We start from the raw sequence: 24,518 nt of genomic DNA on the forward strand, positions 1-24,518 counted from the left end.
GTCGGGGGCCGCTCCGCGCCGGGGCCGCGCGGGTGTCACTCAGGAGAACCAGGTAGAGAGGGCGCTCGCCGGGCGCAGAGCCCCGCACGCCGGCGGGCTGCGGTGGGGAGGCTCGGCGCCCGCTGCCTGCCTCCGGCCACGCCAGACCACCACCCAGGAGGCCGCCAGCACCACGCCAGGTGGAGCTCGTCCCCGCAACCTCGCAGCCCGCAGCTCCCCGCAGGCCAGGCCCCCTTACCGTGCCCGCTGGCTCCACAGCCGGTGTTGAGATGTAGCCACCACCCTCTCGCGACCGTTAAACTCAAGGGAGCAAGCACGCGCCCGACGTCTCGCCCGCGGATTGGCTGTTCCTCAGAGGGGGGCGGAGAGCATCGAGCGCGACGTGCGCGCTGACCTCCCGCTTCCCTGGCGCGCGGCTCACGCCGGAGGAAAGCCTGCCTGACGGCAAGGGGGCGTGAACTGGGCGGGGACCGGGGCGGCGGTCAAATTTTCCATTCTGATTGGCTCCCTGGGAACCTACTCTCATCACGTGAAAGCACCGCCCAGCTTGTCGCATGCGCAGTTAGTGAGACCGAGTCTCGGGCTGGTGAGGGAAAGCGTCCTTGCCAGTAGCGCGCGTGCGCAGACCGAGGAGCGCTGTGGCGAGTCCCGGGTCCGCCGAGTTCGGGTTCTCCCCGCGTGTTTCGGGCGGGAGGCCAGGTAAGCGTTTGCGGAGGCCTCGCACGACTGGCACGGGAGAGAGGTCCCGGAGCTAGGACGCCAGAGTTCCCTGCTAGCGACCCTGAGCCGTGCAACCAGTTTATTGTGAGGCCTCCTGACGGGGAGGAGCCGGACCTGACCTCTAAGCCTTCCCCGGACTCAGTTTACCCTGAAGGGGCGGGAGGGGCGTGCGTGCCCTGTGGACGGGGGATGCGGGCGGGGGTGGGGGGCAGAGGAGGGGTCGTTGCCCAGCATGGCTGCTCGGCGTGGCGAGGTTGTGGAGCGGCGCCGGGTGCGGCTCCGGCCTTGCAGCCCGCGCGGTTTTAGGCCTCGCACGGAGCGGGCGCCCGCACTGCCCTCGCGGGGCCTGCGTCCTGCCGTGCGGAGCCGGCCCGGCCCGGCGTCTTCAGCCCTCAGCCCGGCTAAGGTCCTTCCAGCCTCGGTTCCTCCCCAGTGCCCAGGCCTCAGCCACACCTGGCTACTGGCGTTTCACAGACGGTGCCATGGCTGGCGCTGACAGGACCATGCGGGCACCGTGTTTGCCCCTGGAGTTCGCAGTCCGCCGGGGAGGCCTTCCATCTCGGCGCAGCCCCACAACACCTACCAGGTTTTCATTCCACGGTGCACCTTCCGTCCCCACCCAAAACCCCACACCCTCAAGGTTAAATAAATAGACCCCCCACCACCACGTATAAACCACAACCGCGTGGCACCGAACCAGAATCACACACACAGCCTTCTTCAAGTCCCCCGCAAAAAAAGAGGCAATTTTATTACTCATTGCAGTTGGTCACAAAGTCTATTAGAGACCCTGAACTCACAGAAGATCTGATACAGTACTAGGAAGAAATGTGCTTCTTCATCAGGTAAAAAGTTTAATCCCGAAGGCCAGTGCTAGTGACCAGTTACTAAGCACAAGACACATGTTTAGGCTATGTTACTGTGGGGGAGTGTATGTTTTTGAGTATATGTTTTTGGCAGTGGGATTTTAGGCAGTTAGTAGGTCATTTTCTTTTTAATCCATTAGTATTTTAGAAGCCAACACACTCAGGAACTAGCGTTCTGATCAACTCACATCGTGAGCTGATGCAGTGACATCTTCAGGTAGAGCTGTCTATACCATTTTTTTTTTCTTTCCTTTTGTCAGTCGTGGGGCCTGAACTCTGGGCCTGGGCGCTGTCCCTCAGCTCTTCAATTCAGGCTAGCACTCTACCACTTGAGCCACAGCGCTACTTCTAGCTTTTTCTGCTTATGCGGTGCAGAGGAATCGAACCCGGGGCCTCATGCATGAAAGGCAAGCACTCTACCACTGAGCCACCTTCCAACCCTACACCATATTTCTTATATTAGGTTTAGCCCTTTGGAGGGTTTTCGTTTTTGCACCTTCTTAATGGATTTCATCATGACATTTTTCATGAACATGTATATAATGTATTCCTCCCCCATTTTAGTAAAGCCTTTTAAAAAACTATTATAAACAAGCTAAAAAATGTAAAATCCTAACACATTTCTAAGTACAGAAAACAGAAGTAGAACACTTTAGAAATTCAAGTAAATGTGTTTATAAAGTATAACTATTCATCTAAGGAACCCTACCCCTACCCCATACTCTACCTGTAAGCAAGCTGTTGCTATTTTATGACTTTTTAAATGGACTCTGCGGACCACGGTTGTGTTGATGTGAGCCTGGAGAGAAGTCAGGCTTGTGTTTCAGGATCATCATAATCTCCTTGGCATCTGATTTCATAAGCCAGAATTATGACCTCACCAAATAGCATGTCTTTGGCAATCCTGGATTCCATGTACTTCTTAAATTGGACCATCCCAAGTAGAATCGTTTGCAGATCATTGTGTTAGCTGCTGTTTACTTTCACCTCTGCAAAGCCCTGAGATTTTTGTTTACCCACTGAGTTTACATCGTAATACTACAATTCTGTTTTCTAAGTCACAGGCTCCTCGACTTTGTCGTTTAGGGAGCTGAAGTACATTTGTGACATCATGTAAGATTCAGTTCATACCCAAGGCAGTATCTTTATTTTACAAATGAAATATGGCCAAGATTGCACAATAACTAAATCACAGCATTGAAACATTGAATACAGGATATGGTGACTACAAAGCTTGCATTTGCCCAGGCATGGTAGTTCAGGACTGTAATTCCAGCACTCAAGAAGTTGAGCCAAGGCTGGGAAGGTGGCTCAGTGGTAGAGTGCTTGCCTTGCATGCCTGAGGCCCTGGGTTCGATTCCTCAGCACCACATAAGCAAAAAGCCGGAAGTGGTGCTGTGGCTCCAGTGGTAGAGCGCTAGCCTTGAGCTGAAGAGCTGAGGGACAGTGCCCAAGCCCAGAGTTCAGGCCCCACGACCGGACCCAAAAAAAAAGTTGAGCCAAGAAGATCTGGAGTTTGAATCCATCCTGGCTACATAAAAATACCTTTTCTCAAAAAGTTGAAGGGTCTGGGATTGTGGCTCAAGTGGTAGAGTGCATGCCTAGCAAGTGCAAAGCCCCGAGTTCAAACTCCAGAACCACTAGAAGGGGAAAAAAAAGCGCCAAGTGTGGTGGCTGTAATCCCAGTTAGTTAAGAGGCAAAAATTGGGAGGATTACAGTTTGAGGTCAGCTGAGTTAAAAAGTATAGATCCACCATCTTAACCAACAAGCCAGGTGTGTCCTGTGCCTATTTTATCCCAGTTGTACAGGAGATAATGGTGGCAGAATCTTGGATTAAGGCCAGACCTGGGCAAAAAAAAATGCAAGAAACCTAACTAAAGATTTTTTTTTTTTTATTAATTTTTTTGGTCAGTCATGAGGCTTGGACTCTGGGCCTGGGAGCTGTCCCTGAGCTCTTTCTGTTCAAGATTAGCACTCTACCACTTTGAGCCACAGTGCCATTTCCGATGTCCTAGTGGTTAGTTGGAGACAAGAGTCTCATGGACTTTCCTGCCTGGGCTGGCTTTGAACAGCGATTCTCAAATCTCAGCCTCCTGAGTAGCTAGGATAACAGTCATGAGCCACTGGTGCCCGGCTACTTATTTATTTTTTAGGCTCACCATGGCTCAACTGATAGAGTACTTGCTTAGCAAGCAAAAGCCCTGAGTGCAAACCCCAGTACTGCCCAAAAGAAAGAAAAAAAAAAGCCTCAAACTCACATTCTTTTTCTTTTTTTTTTTCCACATTCTTTTTCAAACAAAGAGCCAAAAAGAGTTAAGGAAAATGAACTAACTTTTTTTTAAAGGAACTTGGAAAAAGCTCTGGAGATGTAATGAAAGTAGCAAAACAAGCTGTGGGAGAGATAAACAATTTCAAAGATTGAACTGCCAATGTTCTTCCAAGATAAATGTATCATAATTTTTTTAACTTCTATCAAATACAATAATTGGTGTTTTGTGTAAGTCCTAAATAGTTTGGAACAAGGTATTATTACTGGTAATACAGGCTTTGAGATTTTAGAGAAAATGTGATGTGATTGCTATGTCTATCTTATTTTAATATTGCAGTTGATAAGGTTCTTGTGCCATGCCACAAATAGAAGAAAGTCACAGTGGTGCACATAAATAAGACAGGTGTGATCTCTGGATTAAAAGTTCTGTCTTTTAAAAAAGATGAATGGGCCAGGCACTGGTGGCTCACGCCAGTAATCCTAGCTACTCAGGAGGCTGAGATCTGAGGATCTTGGTTCGAAGCCAACCTGAGCAAGAAAGTCTGTGAGACTCTTATCTAGACAACTGGAAGTGGCACTGTGCTCAAGTGGTAGAGCACTTGCCTTTAACTGAAGAGCTGAAGAATAGTGCCCAGGCCCTGAGTTCAAGCCCCACAACTGACAAAAAAATAGTAATAATAAGATGAATGAGATGTAGGTGTTGTATGATTAGATGTTTTTCTCTTGGTGAACTCAGGTGTTTCTTTGAACTGAGCAGCAATGTGCCTATTAAAATCAGATCTGAGGGCTGGGAAGGTGGCTCAGTGGTAGCACCACATAAGCAAAAAGAAAAAAGCCGGAAGTGGCGCTGTGGCTCAAGTGGTAGAGCGCTAGCCTTGAGCTGAAGAGCTGAGGGACAGCGCCCAGGCCCAGAGTTCAGGCCCCACGACCGGACCCAAATAAATAAATAAAATCAGACCTGACTCAGGGCAGCACTGCAGATCAGAGCTAACTGCTCTGCATTTCCATGTTAGAGAAGTGATTGCTGTGAACATGAACTGTAGGTTAGAGCTGCTTTACCGTGTGTGTGAGGCCCAAGCCTAGGGAAGAGTATTGTCTGTTTGCAGCCTCCCCGGGGTGGTCCTGTGGGCCCCACTGGACAGCTGTGTGGGCCCAAATGGAGTTGCAGGCCCGGGAATGGAACCGGGTAAGAGGCTGCATGTGAGTGGTTGGGAAAGGCAACCCGGTAACCCAAACATTTGTAGAGAACACCACAACACTTGAAGGCCTGGCAGTGTCGCTCAGAGGTCTTGCACCTGCTGAGCATACTCAAGGCTCTGGGTTCAATCCACATCACTGCAAAACTGAAAATAAAGGGCTGAGCATGTGGGCGTGCTTGCCTAGCATGCATGAAGCCCTGGGTTCCATTCCTCAGTACCACATACTCAGAAAAAGCTGGAAGTAGTGCTGAGGCTCAAATGGTAGAGTGCTAGCCTTGAGCAAAAGAAGCTCAGGGACAGTACCCAGGCCCTGAGTTCAAGCCTCAGGACAAGAAAGAAAGGAAGGGAGGGAGGGAGGGGGGAAGGGAGGAAGGGTACCATACTTTTGGAGCCAGGTATGGTGGTATGTGCCTGTATTACCAACACTAGGAACTAGAGCAGGAGGACTTAAGAGTTCAAGGCCAGCTTGGACTGCTTGGCAGAACCTTGTGTCCAAGAAAGCACCACACGTTTTTGTTTTCCATTTTTGGAAGTGCTGGGGTTTGAACTCAGCCTTGCATTTGTTAGGCAGGTGCTCTACCACTTGAACCACACCCCTACTAAACACTATACTTTTGAAACATGAATTACTATGAAGTATTTGTCAGGAGACTATTGTTCTCACACTTGCCTTCCGATAATGCATTGAGGGGCTTTTCTCTTTTCAAAGCTCCAACACTGTCCACAGGCTGTTTGAGTTCACTGTTGGATCCTTAACCCTTTCCCAATCATTGTGATTCAGACCTGTGGGCTCCCCTCCTCATTGAATTCCGGGGAGATGACACAAATAAGCGGGGAGCGCTCCTGAGTTCTAGTCTCAGCTTTTTCCTTTTTTCTTTTTTTGGAAAGTGCTAGGGAAGTTTATTAGGAAAACAATGCATTCTCAATAGACTGGAAGTGGGTCATCTCTGGGGTGAGAGTGACCTCAACTTCATCAAATGTGGTAAAAATAAACATCTTTTAAAAGCAGCCAGAATTGAGACAAGGTCTCAGTGAACCTCCTCTCCTCTCCTCAGGCCGGTGGAGCTGTGGATGACGCAGCTCAGCCTCCACATCTGCTTTTGCCCTGGGATGGCAGCTGGCATCTAGCTAAAGGTCAGATGCTGCGTGATGTGGTTGGCTGTGAAGTAGGTTCAGGTCCTGACACTGACAGAGCAGGCATCTGGAAGCCTGAGAATCGCCGTTCTGTGGTGTGTGTGTCCAGGGCTCTGGCACATGCCGGACTGGCTCATGTCCTCATTTCTCTGTTCCCATATAGTTCCTTGCGTTCCCGGAGGCCTATGCCAGATACTCAGATGTTTAAAAGATTCATTGGACAAATTAACATCCCCTTTTGTAAAGTCCTCACACCTGTGTCTCGAGTTGACCAAGTTGGAAGGGAATCCAGACAATGAGTTTTTTAGGGTTTTGCCTAAACTTGGATCAGCTCTCTGGAGCGGAAGCCATGGTCAAAGGACCCAGGCCTGAATGCAGCCCTCAGTCAGAAAGGGCTGGGCAGTTCCTGTCGCCACAGCTGATTTCCCTTTGCTAGCACTGCCATTTTGCTCTTTCTCTTTCATCAAAATGTCACAAGCAGCTACAATTTGAGCGGCTTTTATTGTCTCCAAAGACTTCAGGTGATTCTGTGGGTGTCAAGAGAGCTGAAATCCAGTCTCTCTCATTCTCTGGGCTTTGAAGAAGAGGAACCATGGGTGTGTTTGTCATTTTTAGCAGTCTTTGGTATGGGGCCAAAGCGCCAGGAGATACTAGAAGTGTCTAGAATTGTCTGATTGGCTGTTAGGATTAGCCATTAAACAAAGCATCCAGTAACTAAACACGGGGGACCTTCTTGAACTTCAGTTGGGTGGGAGCTCATCCAGGACATCTGTGCTGGGACAGAAGGAGAATGACAGGAAAGAGCGGCTGATAAAACCCTCTCCAGCCTTTGTCTGGGACTCTCCCCTGTCTCTGCCTTGCTTCCTGCCCCTGCCCCTGCCCCGTGTCCCCAGGCTGTCCTTCCTGCCAGCTCAGTTCCCTCACTGGTGAGAGAGCTCAGGTGAGGCCCCAATCTCATGCACAAAGGAATGCTGCTGTGCGCATTATGAGCCGAGGGAAGGGAAGCCGCGGCCACTCACCTGCTCCCCCAAGCGTGTGCACTTACTCGCTTGTTCATTGGAGAGGCTCCGAGGAGATTGTCTCTGTTTGTCATTCATTTTTCTTGAAAATACGTGTAGAATATTCCACACACTAAACAAGGCCAATTTCATCGCCTTGGAGTCACCAGTCCAGTTGGTTCTGAGCTGCGGTCACTGTGTTTCCAACCACATCCCTTCCTGCCACGGAGCGCCTTGCGGGTCGCCTCTTCACCCACTGCGACTGCTGCACCTTGACTCAGAAAAGGCCCAGCGCTGGACCCAGTGTCACGTACTGAACTGAGCACCGGCCTAGCATGAGGCTTCAGAAGGAAGTACCTCACGTCAGGTTCCCTTGGTTTGTTTCCTGTTGAAACAGCCGAGGCAGAGATGAATAATGAATGGTCTGTTGTGGTCCTGAGGCGCCCAGGGCCTCCGGTGCATTGATTCCACGCCGGAAGTGCCTGTGGCAGGTTTTCTTTAGTGTTTTTCTGGGGCTCCAAGTGAGCCTGAGCAGATGGTACTGTCACAGGTGACAGCAGGGGAAAGGGTGTGCAGAGCCACCTGGTGTGGTAATTTGCTTCCTGTCAGCTACCTTAGAGGCTGCAGGGGTCAAAGTTACAAGGTTTCGCAGCTACAACAGCCTCAGCCTTGCGGGAGCAGGGAGCACCCCTCTTCCTCAGTGAACATGCCCTGAGCTAGCAGAATCCACCTGGCTGACAGATTTGATGAGAATGAAGCCCAAGTCTGTGTAGGCTGATGGAGAAAGGCTGATCCACTTATTTCTTTATTGGGAACGCCAGAGACCTTTCAGATCCTTCCGCCCCCCAACCCCTGAAAACTGCAAAGGCTTGTGGATTCACTGTTGCCTCCTGTCCTGATGACTGTCGGCGAGGTCATGTCTACCTTATGCTGTGTCTCGAGTCATTGTTAAGTCTTCTACTGTTGCAGGGGTGGGGAATGTAGGCTCACACACAAGGAGCCTCGGGTTCAGTCCTCAACATCAGCCACAATCCCTACAAAAAAGAGAATTCGCTCTGAATTTCTTCTCCTTCTAGCTCAGAAGACCCACAAAGTCAGTCCAGCTCCTTTTCATCTCATGGTACCTTTCCTGGCACGTTAAACCTAACAGGCGCTTTAGTCAAAATCAGTTGCTTTGAAAGTTGTACCAGTGAGGGCCAGCTGGATCATGGTATTGGCAGAATATCTCATGGAACAGATGTTCCTATTCAGATCCATGAAACTGGAAACATTAAAAAAAAAACAACCATGACATTGATTGATAGTGAATTTTACTGTGTCAGACTGTTGAAGCTCAGCCATAGAATAGTCTCTCGTACTGTCATCTTTACATTTTAAAAGCAGATTTCAGATTCACAAATGTTTAAATACTGTCCCTTGACTGAGATGCCAATTCTTGCCTGACGTACTGTCTATTACTTTATCAGATTACACCATTTCTCTGAATTTCACACTGAAAACATCTCCTTCCTGAGGAAACAGCATCTCTGGGTGCCATGAAGGTATTTTTGGTCTGCTGTGGCCAGCAGGACTTGCACCGTGGGCAGTCACGCTGGAGAAGTGTGCCTTCCTCAACCACTGGTCTCTGACCTGCCCTGGCTATCACTAGATGCCGTCTTTGAAGCGGAGGTGTGATCTTGAGAGCCCAGGCGTTGTATTGAGAAGCTGCCTTCTGTCTATTCCAGAAGATGAGCACCAGGGCTTGGTGGCATTTTCCTGCACTGCTGACCAGAACACGCACAGTACCACGGGGACCTGGGCTTTGGGACACGCTGGCACTGCTGTCCCCAGGAGTGGCCCCCACTGCAGTGCAGATGGCCGGCAAGAAGGGCTGCCCAGCGCTGTGTCCCCTGGATGAGAATGATCTGGAAGAGCAGTTTGTGAAGGGGCATGGTCCAGGGGGCCAAGCCACCAACAAAACCAGCAACTGTGTGGTGCTGAAGCACATGCCCTCCGGTATCGTGGTCAAGGTAGACCTGGGATGGGGGTCTGGGCGCTATGGCTACACAGGCCTCTCCTGAGTGCAGGTAGTCAGCCATGAGGAGTGGCTCATCCTGGCACTGTCCACCCTGTGCCCTGAACCATTCTCCTAAGGCAGAGCCTCCAGTCTTAGCAGCCCTGGCCCATGGCCCTAGGGCGAGACATGTGGTCACTTGAGTAGCAGACAGCACTGCCCCACAGGCAGCAAGCAGTGCTGACAAAGGCCACTGTCACTGTGGCTCCAGTCCCTCAGCAGCAGCAAACAGCCCCAGGCTAAGGGCCTCTTGACTTTGTGGAGAGGTGTGCTAGGGTGAGAGCAAGTGTCAGGCACAGCTGCAGGCAGAAATCTTGCATAATAGGAAGCCTCTGACCGACCAGTAGGGTGCTGGTGGCTTACGCCTGTAATCTTAGCTACTCAGGCTGAGATCTGAGGATCATAGTTCAAAGCCAGCCCAGGCAAGAAAGTCCTTGAGTAGAGATGGCCACTCTGCCTCTGAAAGAGGAACCTGGCTGGTAGAGCTGGTTCACCATGCACAGCCACACACTGACCACTAGAGGGCCCCAGAGCAGCACGCACCGCCTGTGAGAGCCAGGGCAGAGAGCACGAAGGCATCCATCCATCCCCAAGGGACTAATGGCAGCAATAGCAACCATGCACACACATGATTTGGTGCAGTACACCTGTGAACTCCAGCCCCCAAGCTCACAGTGATCCAGGTGTGGGGTCTGAGGCCATCCCACCCTTCCTCCTGAAAACTCAGTTATGGGGAACAAACTCAAACCTGCCTCCTCTCTGTGCGTTAGACATTCACCGTTGTTTCTGTGTTCTTTCCTTTATAAGCTTTGTGAGACGCTGGCCCACAATGAACAGGACTGTATGGTCAGCTAATGGTGAAGATGGTGAATGGTGCAGGTTTATTCCTTGATCACAAGCTAGATGTATCACTTAATGTTTTCATAATTATTTGGGAGATTTTTCTAGCATTTTAAAAATTGCTTAGTTTTACAGAGGGAAATTTGATGGTTACATCTCCATACATTTAAAATATAATCCAATCAGTCTCTCCCATTCTTATCACTACTCCTTTCCCTTCGATTTCTAGAATTTATTTGAAGGTTATTTTTTGGGCTATACTGAGGATTGAACTCAGGGCTTTGCATTTGGTAGGCCAGCACTTTACCACTTGAGCCACACCTCCAACCCTTTATGCTCTGGCTATTTAGGGTCTCACTGGACCCAGGCCAGCCTGGACCTCAACCCTCCTACCTATGCTTCAAGTCCTATCTGGGATGACATTTGCACACTACCACACCCAACTTTTTCCATTAAGATGGAGTCTGATAACCCACCCCCACCTCACCCACCCCCAGTTTGACCCTAGAACCTCAATCTTCCCAATCTCAACTTCCAGCATTGCTGGGTGACAGGCATATGGCCACCACACCCAGCTATTGATCAAGAATGGGCTCATGAGCTTTTTGCCTGGGCTGGTCTAGAACTGTGATCCTCCTGTGTAACTAGGATTAATTCTAAACCAATGCCAGTACTGGAGTTGGAACTCAAGGCCTTGCCCATAAGCTTCTTTTGATCAGGGCTGGGACTCTATTGCTTGAGCCACAACTCCACTTCCGGCTATTAGTAGAGGTAAGAGTCTCAAGGACACCGTTGCCTGGGCTGGCTGATCCTCAGATCTCAGCTTCCTGGGTAGCTAGAATTACAGACGTGAGCAATTAGCGCCCAGCTTTGGCTCTGAATTTTGATCTTCCTTAGATGGCAGCCTACTGAGTAGCTGAGAGTTTAGGTGTGAACCCTTGGCACCTGGCCAAAAATAATACCTTTAATTATAAAGCTTTCCTAGTGAAAGACATAATACAGCTGGTGTGTGCAGAGGCCACAGGCCAGAGCCCCTCTCTGCTGGGACCTCTGACAAGTGACTTAGCTCACAGTCTGTCCCCATCTCTAAAGGACCAGGTGGAAAGAAATGACTTCTAAGAGCCTATCAATCCCTTGTCACTCCATAATTTCACATCACTAACATCATCTCTTGCAGTGCCACCAGACAAGATCTGTTGATCAAAACAGAAAGCTAGCTCGGAAAATCCTACAAGAAAAAGTGGATGTTTTCTATAATGGTGAAAAGAGCCCTGTTTACAAAGAGAAACGAGAGGCACAGAAGAAAAAGCAAGAAAGGAAAAAAAGAACAAAGGAAACTCTAGAAAAAAAGAAATTACTGAAAGAACTAAGGGAGTCAAGTGAAAATGTCACTGAGAAAAGAACTGCTGATTCGGACTGAATCTACAAGAAGTTTCCATGGAGAAGGTGGCAGCCAGGCCTCTCTCCTAGTGAGTTTGCAGCCCTCAAGCTAGCACCCAGACAGATGAAAAGCCACCAGAGAATGTCGGCTTGTGTGCTCAAGAATAAAACTATAGGGCTGGGAACGTGGCTTAGTGGTAGAGTGCTTGCCTAGCATGCATGAAGCCCCAGGTTCAATTCCTCAGTACTATATAAATGGAAAAAAAGGCTGAAGTGGCACTGTGGCTCAAGTGGTAGAGTGGTAGCCTTGAGCAAAAGAAGCTCAGGGACAGTGTCCAGACCCTGAGTTCAAGCCCCAGGACTGGGAAAAAATAGTACTATAAGGAGAGTTATGGTCACAGCAGAGTACCTGTCTAGCAAGTGTGAGCTCTGTTCAGACCCCAGTTTGACAAAAAAAATTATAAATAAAACTGAGCTACATCCCTCAGCTATTTCTACCTGTTTTTTTGTTTTTTAGTTTGTCAGCCATGGAGCTTGAACTCTGGGGCTGGGCTTGGGCGCTGTCCTTGAGCAAAGCAAGCATTCAACCACTTTGGCCACAGCGCTACTTCTGGTGTTCTGGTGGTTAATCAGAGATAAGCTGGCTTTGAACTGCAACTCAGATCTCAGCCTCCTAAGTAGCTAGGATTTACAGGTATCAGCCACTGGCTAAGTAAAACACAAAGAAGCTGTTACTACTTGGTACCTGGCTTCCCATATTTTCTTAAGGTAGACATTGCCTTGTGTGTCTGTTTTACTATAAAAAGCTAGAAATAGCTAGGCTATTCAGAATACCAGAAGTGGCACTATGACTCAAGTGGTAGAGATCTGGCCTTGAGCTGAAGAGCTGAGACAGTGCGCAGGCCTAGAGTTCAAGCCCCATGACCAACCAAAAAAAAAAAAAAGGAAAAAAAGCCAGGTGCTGGTGGTTCACACTTATAATCCTAGCTACTCAGGAGGCTGAGATCTCAGGATCACAGTTCAAAGCCAGCCTGGGCAGGAAAGGCCGTGAGACACCTCTGATAAACCACCAGAAAACCGGAAGTGGTGCTGTGGCTCAAGTGGTTAGAGCACTGGCCTGGAGCACTACCGCTCTGAGCCACAGCTTCACTTCCCGTTTTCTAATGATAAACTGGATATAATTCTCACAGATGGACTTGCCTGCCGGGCTGGCTCTGAACAGTGATCCTCAGATCTGAATAACTACAATTACAGGCGTGCGCCACCAGCACCCAGCCAAGGGCACCCTTATTCACAAGTACCACCAACCTCTCACTGAGCAGCTCTGAAACAGCCTTGAGAACTCAAGGATCCCCAGGCTGAGGGCGTGGCTTAAGGATCCCACATCTTAATACAAATTGTTAATGAAAATAAGCTTTATTACATCAAGTAATAAATACAAAGATGCAAACAGTTTTCAGTCTTCCAGATGTTTTGATCAACATACAGTACGTGTGGAAGTGAAATGTACACACAGGCAGTTTGAAAATGTTCAGGGCGCTTTTCAGGTTTGGTAGGTTGCTCCTTCTTCTGTATTTATAACTTGTGCATTTTTAAGACTGACTTCAAAGCACTAAGGGTCATGCAAATGCTTAAGCAGAAAAGAATTTCCAGGAAGCAGAATCTACACAGTATGGCAAGTGGAACCAGCTACTCCTAAAACCGCGGTCAGATGCTTTAGAAACAAGTCCTCGAAGGGGAGGAGCTTATGGAAAGGAGCAAAAGCAGTTTCAATGATGTATAAATGTAGTCAAACAGGAGATTAAAGGGAGTCACTGGTATCTTGGAGGCAGACAAGTTTGCTGTAAAATAACTTCACATGCATTTTTCAAATCAATGCTTGGAGAGAAAAAAAAGAACCCTGAATCATTTGTAACCTCTTAAAATGCAAATTCTAATTAACTGAGAAACCTTTTCCCATTCTTTGAGATTAGGTTCAGAGCTCAGTGAACCAAAGGAGAAAATACTAAACTGTTACCATTTTGAAAACAAGTTTCCTGATCAGGAGAGACCTGTGCCTGCTCCTCTCGCGGAAGGCTAGGATCTGGCGTTGCGTTCAGTCTCCGCCAGGCACTCCCGAACCAGGCCTCGAGCATGAATGATGCCTGAAACACAACCAGAGGCTCATTCACCCACCCCAGTAGTCAGGATCCTCAAGCTGAAAGAACTAAGGGGGCCACATCTAAACCACCCCAAATAAGCTGGGCATGTTGACACACCCATAACCCCATCAGCTACTCAGGAGGCTGGAGCATGAGAGTCGTTTAAGACTAGGAGTTTGCGAGCAGCAACATGGCAAGTCCCCATCCCCTCTACCCATCTGTTTGAAAAAATGCTCCCAAGTAATTGCACACTTCTAGCCCCCTTTTCCTCCTGTTACCACATACTTGTGGGGGTGTAGCTGGCACTAAGCTTCCCTGCTGGTCACTTAGGAGGCCCTGTGTGTCCACTCAAGGGCCCAGCAGCCTCCCAGGACCTGCCCCTCGCTCACCAGCACGCCAGCTACCAGAATTCTCTTCCTTGCTCTGATGCCCAATCGCAGTATGCAGGGCAGAGCAATGCCCACCTGGCTTGGGCTCTACCTCCTCCATGCCCTCATCAGCCACAGCCCCAAACTCTGCCAGTCCCCAGTTTGGACTCAAGTCTCAATCTCTTCACCAAAGTTTCACAAACACATGTAGTGTCCTCAGCAGTCTAGATCTTTCCCAAGATGCCACCATGGTTTTAAAAACCTCAAATCTCTGTGATCACAAATGAGCCCAGGGCCCTGGCTCCTCAGGCTTCCCCGTGCTGAGGTAGAAAACCCCTCTCTCCTCCCTCTTGAGTGTAACGTTGGAAGGACATGGGTCTCAAGTCACCTCACCAAGCATGGGCCCCTTATGTATTGGGGGTGGAGGTGTAGCTCAGAGGTAAGTATGCCTGTCTAGAAAGTCCAGGGCCCCAAGTTCAAACCCCAGTACTACACAAAACAGTTTTTGTCCCTAATGAAGGGGACAGGCTGCAGCATCCCAGGCTGTGGCTCACCTCGCTTTAGTCTCTCCATGGCGCTCTTGCTCCCTGCATAGGTGGGTCTGATCTCTTTCCCCAGCTCCTCAATGATGGCCAGCAGCTCTGCATACTTGCTCTGGGGCACCTGACTGCTCCCAGTTCCCTGCAGAGTCAAAAAGAGGGGTTCAGTCAGGTGGTGGGCTCTGGGGCACCTGACTGATCTGGAGTCAGGATTAGGGGTTCCAGTAGTAGGCCCTCACATGACCCCAACCATAGAGAGCATGTGGAGGAAGGCTGGTGGAGAGAAAGCAGGCCAGCATCCCAGGCTCCCTGCCCTCCCCCCGACCCTCCCGCCATGCTTGCTCCACCACTCCAGAGACAACGGCAGGGGAGAGTTGATTCTCCAGAAGCCCTTTCCATCTCTTCAGGAAAAGAGGCCTGGGGTCCCCCCAAGAACAGAGTTCACAGGGTTTCCATGGGCCACAATACCCACTGGGATGGGAATGGTCAGATCTAGCTGTACCTGAAAGTAGGGCCCACCCACAGCCCCAAACCCGCCCACAGCCCCAAGCAAGCACCAGGCTGGGCCCGGGGCCTGCGGGGCTCTGCGGCCGCTGCTCCTCCAGCATGGGCACCTTCTCGCAAGGCGGAGGCCACACCAGGGCAGCCAGCTCCCCCTGCAGGGCCCTAGCCCGCCCCTCCCGCCTCTGCCGCCTGCACTCCCAGGCAGAGGCCCCCAGCCTCCAGGCCTCCAGGCACAGCCTCCTCCTGGCTTTGGGCCTGGGCAGCTGCAAGGCTGGGCCACGCCTCAGCCCGTCCTCCAGACGCTGGTCCCGCTGCTTCTCCTCCCAAGACAGGGCGGCCTGCTGGGGCATGGCTGGATTCTGTGTGCCACCTGAGCCTCCATGGCGACCCTGGAATGCTGGCTGGAGCCGGGAGAGAACCTTCCGTCTGACCCCAGGGCTCCGAGGGTCATGCACCAAGCAGCGACTTGGGGACCACACCCTGGCCCTCCCCCTCCCCTGGAAACAGGTGCAGAGACCATTCCCCCACGTTCCCGACACCCCAGAACAGGCGGTGGACACGGGCACTCCGTGGCACACGGGCTGCCCACCCATCCCCCACAGCGCCTCACCTGGGTGTAGCCCAGCGAGGGCGGCCCATAGTCACTGAGCAGCTGGCGGTACTGGGAGGAGGCTGCCATGCTGGTGGACGGCGAGTGCACGTTCCCAGCTGCGGGGAAGGAGAGAGGAGTCAAGAGCCACTGGACGCCGCAGCAGAGCTCACCCCAGGACTGATGGCCACAGCCCGGAAGCCGGCCTCCACGCCTGGCTGCCATGCGCGGCTGAAGCGCACCAGCCCCTCCCTCAGGTGTCACCACAGAACCCACCCACCCACGTGCATGCCCGCGTGGGGCGTCCACACCCGAAGCCAGCTGCAGGCTGCCCTCGGCCGAAGCCTTGCCCACTGGAGGCAGCTGACCAGAGCCACGGTCCCACCACACGGCCCACCGGCGACCAGGCCGGGTTACTTCACACAGAAGCCTCCATGCCCCGCGCCCCTGCACCGGCAGAGGGTGAGAAGGGCGGGAAAGGCAGTGGGCTGCTGGGCGTCCCCGGGCTGGCGAGGCACCCTGCACACACGCCCAGAGGCTGCGGAGGACAGAGCCTCAGACAAGCCCGTCCACCTCTGAGCTATCACCCCCAGAGGCGGAGCAAGCCCTACATCCCAACTACAACCCTGCAGCCAGGCCCAAGTAGGGCCCAGAGTCCTGTTCAGCACGCCCTGCACATGGGCTGGGGCACCGTGGCTGGGGCGCGCAGACCCATAATGGCGTCCGAGTGGCCATTAGCGGGTAAAGGATATCCCGTGAATTACAAACAGCAGTAACCATGGAGAATTTACCTCGTCCTCCTCGGCAGCTGCCCGCCTGCCACCCCCAGAGCCAAACAGTCTCTCACACACAGCGGGCTCCGTGGACTTGGCCCCAGGGATGGACAGCTGGTGCCAGGCTGGCCAAGCAACCAGCTGCTCATCTGGTATGGGTGAGGGGAGGGGCGGGAGGAAGGAAGTTCAGGAGCGGGGAGGGGCGGAGCATGCAGGGGTGGCCCCAGGTGACATCCCACAGAAAAGGCTCAGCAGCCAGCAGGAGACCCCAACACCTCTGGGTCTAGGAGCCCAGGGCAGCGCTCAAGGGCCTAAGTCCCGGGCTGGCACAGCTGGAGGCACCGAGTGGGGATCCAGACGCTGAGGTGGGCAGAGAACCCCACACCCGGCCCCAGGGCCAGCGTCCACCCCTCTCAAGCAGGGCCGGCGAGGCACCGGTGCCCTGGGGCAGGTGCACAGGCTGGGCATACCCCACACGCACTCCTGACCAGGCCTGGCAGGTGGCAGCATACAAGAGTGGCGAGGTGGGCGTGCAGACTCCCTCACCACCAGCTGCCTCAATTGCCAAAACTCTGGGGCAGGGGGGCGGGTGGCTGGCCCCATCCCACCACTACAGGGCCACACCTCCCTGGCCGCGGACATGGGGAGGGGGCAGGCTAGACGGCTTTAGGCGTCCAGTCCCCAGGGCCTGCGCTCTCCCCACCTCCCAGGCCCTCTTCTCACCTGGCCTAGGAGCCTGCCTCAGTTTCTCCACTTGAAACTATGCCTGGCGATAGAGGATCTAGGTCCTACACCATGGTTCTGGGGTCAGTCTGGGGGTGACGGGGAAACACAAGTAAGAGACTGCCCCGCTTTGAGAAGGGGGCAGCCATCAGCCCCGCGGGAGAAGGGTGGGCGACGACCGAGTCCGTGCGGGAGCCCGCGTCCCGGGGGCCCGGGGGAGGACACGGAGGCGGCTCCACGTCAGCGGGCGGAGCGGAGCCCGGCAGACAATGAGCGCAGTGTGGCGGAGCCGGAGGGCTCGGCGGGGCCGCCAGGCTCCCGGGCCGGGCGGCTCCCCGCCCCCACGCCAGACAAAGAGCGGCCTGGGCCGGCGCTGGCGGCCTTCCCGCCACTTGGGGCGCCTGGGGGGCTCGGGGCCGGGAGAGCTTTGTCTAAGTCGGCCGCCGCCGGCCAGGCCGCAGCCTGGCAGCCGCGCGGAGGCAGGGCCGAGGGCGCGGGAGGATGGCGGGGCCGGCGGAGGCCGCGCCAGAGTCCATCTTGGATGCAGATGGCCGGGGAGCGCCCGGCCGCGGGCCGGGTCCACCGAGAGGGGCGCGGCCCCGCCCGCCAGGCCTCCGCCCGCCTCCGGGCGGCCCCCGCGGGGGGACGGCAGGCCCGGGCCGGGCTGCGGGGTCCCGGCCCGTCACTGACCCCAGACCCCGGAGGTCTCCGGCTGCGCCCCGGCGGGCATCGGGGACCCCCAGCCCCCCGACACTGGCGAAGGCGGCCGCGAGGGAGACCCAAGAGCCACCTGGCCACGCGAGCTCCGCACCGCGCGCGGCCGCGCCCCCGCCCCGACCCCGCGTCAGTGCTCAAGAAGTTTAAAAAAAAAGGAAAAAGGGGGCGCCTGGCCCGCCGGGTCCCCGCGGCGCCGGGCGCTGGCCGGGCGAGGGCAGGAGGCCAGGCCGCAAAGTTGGGGCGAACTGCCAGCGTGGCGCCCGGACCGGCGGGGCCCGGGGCCGCGGCAACCGGAGGGCGCCCGCACGGAGCCGGCGCCCGCCCCGAGGCTCCGGGGCCCCGGGCCGCGCCTCGGCTGCCGGAGAACTTTTCAGGAGTTTCCCGGGAGCGCCCGGCCGCGACCGGGCGAGGCGCGGAGCCCCCGCATGGCTATGCCGGGGTCCCCGGGGCCGCCGCCCCGCCTCGTGCCCCGGACCTCCCGCGGCCGTGGCCCGACTGCAACTTCTTCCCCGGGCCGCCCGCCCGAGGGAGCTCAGCGCAAGCCCCGGGGTTCCGGCGGCTCGCGCGCCTGTGCCGCGCGGTCCCCGGCCCGGCCCCCACCCGGAGCCCGCCCGCTCGGGGCTGCCGCGGCCGGGCAGAGGCCGCCGCCCCGCGCCCTGCCCACGCGGCCCAGGGCCCGCCCGGCCCCGGCGCCCCGAACGCCCGGCCGCTCCCGCCTACCGCCGGCAGGGGCCCTCGCCGAGCCGCCCGAGAGCGCGAGGAAGAAGCCGAGCGAGAGCCTCCCCCGCCCGCGCCCGGCGCCCCTGGATCCGCCGGCGCGGGGGACCCCGCGGCCGCCCGGCCCGGCGGCGGCCCCGGCCCCGGCCCGCCGCGCGCCGCGCGCGCCGCCAACTTTGGCGACGCGGGCGCCGAATCATGGCGGCGGCGGCGGCGCTGCCCCGGCCGGGACCCGGCGCGGGGGCCGCGGGTGCGTGGGAGTCCCGGGCCCGCAACTTGGCGGCGGCGGGCGCGCTCACTCACCGGCATTGAGGGCGGCGGCGGGCATGTGCGCGGCCAAGTTGGGCTTGTACGACATCCCCGCGGGCGGCGGGCGGCGGGCGCCGCCGGGCCGGGCCGCGAGGGCGGCGAGGGCGGCGGCGAGGCCGGGCGGCGGCGCGGCGGGCCCCGCGTCCCCGCGCCCCGCGTCCCCGCGCCCGTCCGAGCGCCCGCCGAGCGCCCGCGCACTTTTTGTTGTCGCCGGCTCGGGCCGCGCCGGCAAATATGGCCGTCGCTCGCCCCGCCGCCGCGCCGCAGTATATCACCCATACATCGGGCGCGGGCGCGGGGCGGCCGCCAACTTCCACCGGCCCGGGCCGGGAGGGGGCGGCCCGCGTCAGGGGGCGGCTCCGCCCGCGGCCGCGCCCCGCGCCTCCGGCGGCGCCGCGCCGCAACTTGCCAAAGTTTGGGGGGCTGGGGTCCCGGCCCCCGCGGCCGCCGCGGCCCCCGCGCCCGCCTCCCCCGGACGGGGCGGGGGCGGGATGGAAAAGTACCTGAGAAAATGGAGGCGGCCGCGACCTTTTCAGCTCGTAGATCATTCCAGATGCCGCGCCCGGCCTGGGCGCAGCCCGCTCGCGACACCGCTCCGAGCCCGAGAGGCCGGCGCGTGTGTGGCCCGCCGCGGACCCCCGGGCCCCGGGAGGCCGTGGGACCCCCCCCCCGGCCGCGCGGCCCCCGCGCCCCGAGCCCACGGCCGGGCTCGTGCTCGTGCGGGCCGGGGACGCGGCTGGGACGCGGGGCCCCGGAGGAACTTGGCAAAGTTTCCGCCTCCCAACCCCCCGCCCCCGCCTGCGGTGCGCCCCGCACCCCGCCCCGCCCCCGCCACCCCACGCGTCCGGTGCAGAACCGGGGTTCCACGCGTCGGGGCCCCACAAGCACAAAGCCCGCCCGCCCCGGGGCTGTTTGCTTTGTGGATCGCCACGGTTTGGTTTGCGGGTATTTGCAGCCGGTCAGGTCACACAGGCTGGTGGCGCCAAGGAGGAGAAACCCCCCCATCCCCTCAGGACTCAGGAAGAGAACCCCCCCATCCCCTCAGGACGCAGGAAGAGAAACCCCCCCATCCCCTCAGGACGCAGGAGGAGAACCCCCCATCCCCTCAGGACTCAGGAAGAGAACCCCCACCTCCCCTCAGGACACAGGAGAACCCCCCACCTCCCCTCAGGACGCAGCAGGAGGAGAACCCCCCACCTCCCCTCAGGACGCAGCAGGAGGAGAACCCCCCACCTCCCCTCAGGACGCAGCAGGAGAACCCCCACACACCTCCCCTCAGGACACAGCAGGAGAGACCCCCACCTCCCCTCAGGACACAGGAGAACCCCCCACACCCCTCAGGACGCAGGAGGAGAACCCCCCACACCCCCTCAGGACGCAGCAGAACCCCCCCACACCTCCCCTCATGACAGCAGGAGAGACCCCCCACCTCCCTTCAGGACGCAGGAGAACCCCCCACACCTCCCCTCAGGACGCAGCAGGAGAGACCCCCCACCTCCCCTCAGGACGCAGGAGAACCCCCCTCATCCCCTCAGGACGCAGCAGGAGAACCCCCCACACCCCCTCAGGACACAGGAGGAGAACCCCCCCACCTCCCTCAGGACACAGGAGGAGAACCCCCCACACCCCCTCAGGACACAGGAGGAGAACCCCCCATCCCCTCAGGATGCAGCAGGAGACCCCCCACACCCCCTCAGGACACAGCAGGAGACCCCCCCCCACCTCCCCTCAGGATGCAGCAGGAAAGAACCCCTCCACACACCTCCCCTCAGGACACAGCAGGAGAAGAGAACCCCCCATATCTCCCCTCAGGACACAGCAAGAGAGGAGATGCCCCCCAACCTTGGGAGCTGGACCCCGACCTTTTACCTCACAAAGAAATGAATGGGTCTCCCCTGCACCTGTGATTTTAGATCATAAAAAGAAACGTGAAATCGACTTTCAAAGCATTTGCAGTTTTGGTGGGCTCGTGAAACACACGCACAGACCTCTGCCATTTGAGCCGCCTTGCTTACCACTTCTGGCTTTTGGGTACTTAATTGGAGATCAATCTTTCCCAGACTCATCTGCCCCAGCCCGACCTCAAACTGTGATTTTTTTTATTTTTTTAATCATACTTGATCTTCCTAAGCGAGGTGTGCAACCTAGTTCAGGTGAGCACATGCAAGAGCTGAGGCGTAGGACCGCCCAGGGCTGGAAGCTACAAGGGGGAAGTTACCGAGGCACCAATTCTGTTCCTTGGCCTGCTGGAAGAGGCCTCCCTTCCCTTGGGGTAAGAATCCAGCCTTGGTGGCCTGGCCCTGGAGCTTCAGCTTCTAGACATGTCTGCTGGTAGTCTGTTTCCTCTTGCTATACTTTTATTCTGATACCTGTCCCCCTTAATGTCCAGCCCATTTGGAAAGATTTTTAAATTTTTTCCCTTTAATTTCTAGTTGAGGTAAAATTCAAGTAGTCCCACTGGTTTCTCTGCACATTTGCTATGAACATTCATGTGCAGGTTTTTGTGTAAATGTAAGAGGCACCTTTAAAAGCTGTTTTTTTTGCAGCCAGGCACCAGTGGCTCACACCTGTAATCCTAGCTACTCAGGAGGCTGAGATCTGAGGACTGTGGTTCAAAGCCAGTCCACACATGAAAGTCCGTGAGACTCTTATTTCCAATAAACCACTAGGAAACTGCAAGTGGCGCTGTGGCTCAAGTGGTAGAGTGCTGGCCTTGAGCTAAAGAGCTGAGAGACAGCACCCAGGCTCAGGGTTCAAATCCCACAACCTACCAAAAAAAAGAAAAAGAAAAGCGGCTTTTGCTGGGCCCATGGATTCACTGAAAGCTGAACTGCCAGCTCCCTGCTTCCCCCTCAATCCCTACACACACCTGCATGTGTGCCCTTTGACCTGAGCTCCTGCAGTCCTTCTGCAATCACCTTGGGCTCTAGGGAAGACATGATCTATCACCTATAAATACCTTGTGAGAAAAACCAAACTTGCACCTCAGACAGGTCATGCCATCTCTTTATCATCTTGTGGCAAAAGTTGGGACTGCTCCAAAGGCAACCGTCAGAGGCTCAGGAGAGCACTGGCTGGGCAGGTGTCCGACGGTTCCTGCTCCCTTCAAGTGGTAACGTGGAATCTTCTAGAAATTTTTTTTTTTTTGGTCGGTAGTGGGGCTTGAACTCTGGGCCTGGGTGCTGTCCCTCAGCTCTTCACCTCACTGGGCCTGGGTGCTGTCCCTCAGTTTTCTGGGTGCTGTTCCAGTTTTCTGGTGGTTAATTGGAGATAAGGGTCTCAGGGGTTTTCCTACCCAGGCTGGCTTTGAACCTCAGTCCTAAGATCTCAGCCTGCTTAGCTAGGATTACAGGTGTGAGCCACCAGCACCCAGCTTTGGCTTTATTTCTATACTTGACAGTGCTGGGGATTTGAACCCAGGACTTTACTGTGCAACCCTCCAGCCCAGAGCACTTCTGTCTTTTCCTATAAGGCCATGCTGTTGGATTTCCTACTGGGCTGGCCTTACCTTCGCATGATCTGTTCCGCAGCCTGCACCTGACACCCACGGTGGGCATCTCCACAGGATGAGACCAACTTGCTGAGAATTGGACTCTAAAAATAAGTGTTTTGCACATTTCTTTTCGCATCTCTCTCTCCATAAAGGCGTCCACAGATGGCTTCTTTACATCATGCTCTCAAATGACTAGCTGATAAATATTCATACTTATGGAAATGGTATTGTACATATTCCAAACTGTCAGCAGTTCACGTTTGTGTCTTGTGCATCTCGGAGGTGATGGCCTTTGTTCCTTGCTGGCTGTACAAGACATGCCCATGTTGCTTGTGTTCACACCAGACACAAGCTTTTTACCTTTTTGTGACTAACTTGCCTAGGGCAGCAGCCCCCAGCTGAGGGCATGCTCACCCCTACTGGGATACTGGCCACATTTGAAGACATTTTGGGTTGGCACAACTACAGGATGGGGATGTGCTGGTTACTGGGACCTGGTGGGTGCAGCCCACGGAGGCTGCTTAGCATCCTGCTCTCTCCAGGATGGCCCTCACCATGAGGGACAATCAGAACACCAAGCCTCACAGTGCCAGAGGGTGAAAAACCAGACCAGAACACGGGAGGGAGGGAACAAGGCCAATGCACACTGTCTGAGGCTGAACACCCATGGTTTGTTCTCTTGTCCTTTATTCTAACTAAGTCTTTTTATTTTTTTTGGCCAGTCCTGGAGCATGGACTTAAGGCCTGATGCTGTCCCCATGCCTCTTTGTGCTCAAGGTTAGAGCTCTACCACTTGAGCCACAGAGCTACTTCAGGCTTTTACTGAGTGGTTTATTGAAGAGTCTCATGGGCTTTTCTACTTTTCTGCTCAGGCTGGCTTCAGAGATCCTCCTATCTTAGCCTCCTGAGTAGCTAGGATTACAAGCCTGAGCCACCAGTGCCTGGCTCTAACTAAATCTATTGAGTCTTTATATTTTACTTATTTATCCAGTAGTAAGACATGACCTCAGGATCTCATACTTGGCTGGTTAGCACTCTACCACTTGAGCCATGACTCTACCCTAGTTTTTTTTTTTTTGTTTGTTTTTTTTTGGGTCCGGGCCTGGGCGCTGTCCCTCAGCTCTTCAGCTCAAGGCTAGTGCTCTACCACTTGAGCCACAGCGCCACTTCCGGCTTTTTTCTTTTTGCTTATGTGGTGCTGAGGAATCGAACCCAGGGCCTCAGGCATGCAAGGCAAGTGCTCTACCACTGAGCCACCTTCCCAGCCCCTCCCATCTCCCTTCTTACCTGGCTAGAAGTGACGGTCAGTGCTGACCCCACCATCCACCTGACTGGATGCACAGAGGTGACCGCACCACGTTAAAGACCGCACCACACCACGTTAAAGCAATTGGGATGGGTTATGGCAGCCTGTACCACCACCACCACACACACACACACACACACACACACACACACACACACACACACACACACACACACACACACACACACACACACACACACACACACACACACACACACACACACACACACACCCCCATCAGATTCATCTGTGGGGACCTTTCCTGCTCCCCCCTCCCGTGAATGGCAGGAACAGAGAGCTTCTGGGCTTGCTGTGGGATCTGATATCAGCTCAACAATGGTGTCTCCTCCTCAAGGGAGCCCACACCCACCACCCCTGCCATCCTCAAATCTCATCTGCTCACTCCCATCCCCACCTAAGCGCTCACTGGCCATCCACCAGCAACTGCCTAGACCAGTGCTCCCCGCTCCCCGTTGCTAAACACTGGAAAGTGAGTGCTGAGTAAGGCGCCAGTTCCATAGAATGGAAAATGTATAGACCGGCATAGCTTATGAAAACAGGAAAGACAAAGGCTGAGAACACGGCTTCTGAGAGCACCACCATGGGCTTTGTCTTGTGTGGACACCCGCGGGCCTGAGAACCATGCCACCCCAGGCCCCTGGCAATGATGCCCACTGCTTTGTGGTCCTGCAGGTAGGTGCTAGGGCCACAGCCCATGCTTGCAGTGAAGGTGTAGAGCGGCAGGGCTGTGAGCCCACTTTTTTTTTTTTTGTCTTTTCTTTTTTGGTACTGGGGATCGAACCCAGGACGTTGCACTTGCTAGGCAAGCGCTTTGCCACTGAGCTACATCCCAGCCCTTGTGAGCCCACTTCTGGCCTG

At 55.1% G+C, this 24,518-nt stretch overlaps 3 protein-coding genes across 10 annotated transcripts in view; 1 reads left to right on the plus strand and 2 right to left on the minus strand.

Moving 5' to 3' along the window:
• Mphosph9 (M-phase phosphoprotein 9) overlaps window positions 1-2,396 on the minus strand; it is a 47,639-nt gene extending 45,243 nt beyond the window's left edge. Inside the window, exon 1 of one of the 2 annotated variants that reach the window (XM_070024828.1) lies at window positions 2,314-2,396. The gene's annotated coding sequence lies outside the window, so the exon portion shown is untranslated. The remainder of the gene's footprint in view (window positions 1-2,313) is intronic. The other variant, XM_070024829.1, reaches the window with a different exon arrangement.
• Mtrfr (mitochondrial translation release factor in rescue) lies at window positions 580-13,358 on the plus strand. Of its 3 annotated transcripts, XM_070024834.1 has the most exons (4): window positions 580-699; window positions 8,654-9,196; window positions 11,258-11,549; window positions 12,651-13,358. In XM_070024834.1, exons 2-3 carry the CDS (start codon window positions 8,915-8,917, stop codon window positions 11,498-11,500), a joined length of 525 nt encoding a protein of 174 aa, XP_069880935.1. In that variant the 5' UTR covers window positions 580-699; window positions 8,654-8,914; the 3' UTR covers window positions 11,501-11,549; window positions 12,651-13,358. The 3 variants fall into 3 exon arrangements, with proteins under 3 accessions (XP_069880935.1, XP_069880934.1, XP_069880933.1); XM_070024833.1 differs by lacking the exon at window positions 12,651-13,358 and having other exon boundaries at window positions 8,912-9,196; window positions 11,258-11,947; XM_070024832.1 differs by lacking the exon at window positions 12,651-13,358 and having other exon boundaries at window positions 581-699; window positions 11,258-11,947.
• Window positions 7,089-19,572, minus strand: Cdk2ap1 (cyclin dependent kinase 2 associated protein 1). Of its 5 annotated transcripts, XR_011372340.1 has the most exons (5): window positions 18,835-18,949; window positions 15,623-15,720; window positions 14,524-14,650; window positions 13,478-13,604; window positions 7,089-8,221 (listed from the first exon to the last, which is right to left on the minus strand). XR_011372340.1 is itself a non-coding variant. In XM_070024838.1 (4 exons), the coding sequence occupies exons 2-4, from the start codon at window positions 15,689-15,691 to the stop codon at window positions 13,537-13,539; spliced, it is 264 nt and encodes an 87-aa protein (XP_069880939.1). In that variant the 5' UTR covers window positions 15,692-15,720; window positions 19,344-19,572; the 3' UTR covers window positions 12,858-13,536. The 5 variants fall into 5 exon arrangements, 4 of the variants coding, with proteins under 4 accessions (XP_069880939.1, XP_069880936.1, XP_069880938.1 ...); XM_070024838.1 differs by lacking the exons at window positions 7,089-8,221; window positions 18,835-18,949 and adding an exon at window positions 19,344-19,572 and having other exon boundaries at window positions 12,858-13,604; XM_070024835.1 differs by lacking the exon at window positions 7,089-8,221 and having other exon boundaries at window positions 12,858-13,604; window positions 18,835-18,948.
• Window positions 19,573-24,518: the final 4,946 nt, after the last annotated feature.

The sequence above is a fragment of the Dipodomys merriami genome, unplaced genomic scaffold, assembly GCF_024711535.1.
Source record: "Dipodomys merriami isolate MVZ:Mamm:240054 unplaced genomic scaffold, mDipMer1.0.p SCAF_163, whole genome shotgun sequence".
Taxonomy (NCBI): domain Eukaryota; kingdom Metazoa; phylum Chordata; class Mammalia; order Rodentia; family Heteromyidae; genus Dipodomys; species Dipodomys merriami.

What these genes read in the sequence shown, in the direction of transcription:
- Cdk2ap1 (XM_070024835.1), bottom strand. Translation starts at nt 18,889, where the DNA reads ATGTCGTACAAGCCCAACTTGGCCGCGCACATGCCCGCCGCCGCCCTC. An exon ending in CGCCGCCGCCCTCAATGCCG is followed by an intron (nt 15,721 to 18,834) that starts GTGAGTGAGCGC and finishes CCTTCCCCGCAG; the next exon opens with CTGGGAACGTGCACTCGCCG. An exon ending in CCTCGCTGGGCTACACCCAG is followed by an intron (nt 14,651 to 15,622) that starts GTGAGGCGCTGT and finishes TTGACTCTGCAG; the next exon opens with GGAACTGGGAGCAGTCAGGT.
- Mtrfr (XM_070024834.1), top strand. Translation starts at nt 8,915, where the DNA reads ATGAGCACCAGGGCTTGGTGGCATTTTCCTGCACTGCTGACCAGAACA. An exon ending in CCTCCGGTATCGTGGTCAAG is followed by an intron (nt 9,197 to 11,257) that starts GTAGACCTGGGA and finishes CATCTCTTGCAG; the next exon opens with TGCCACCAGACAAGATCTGT.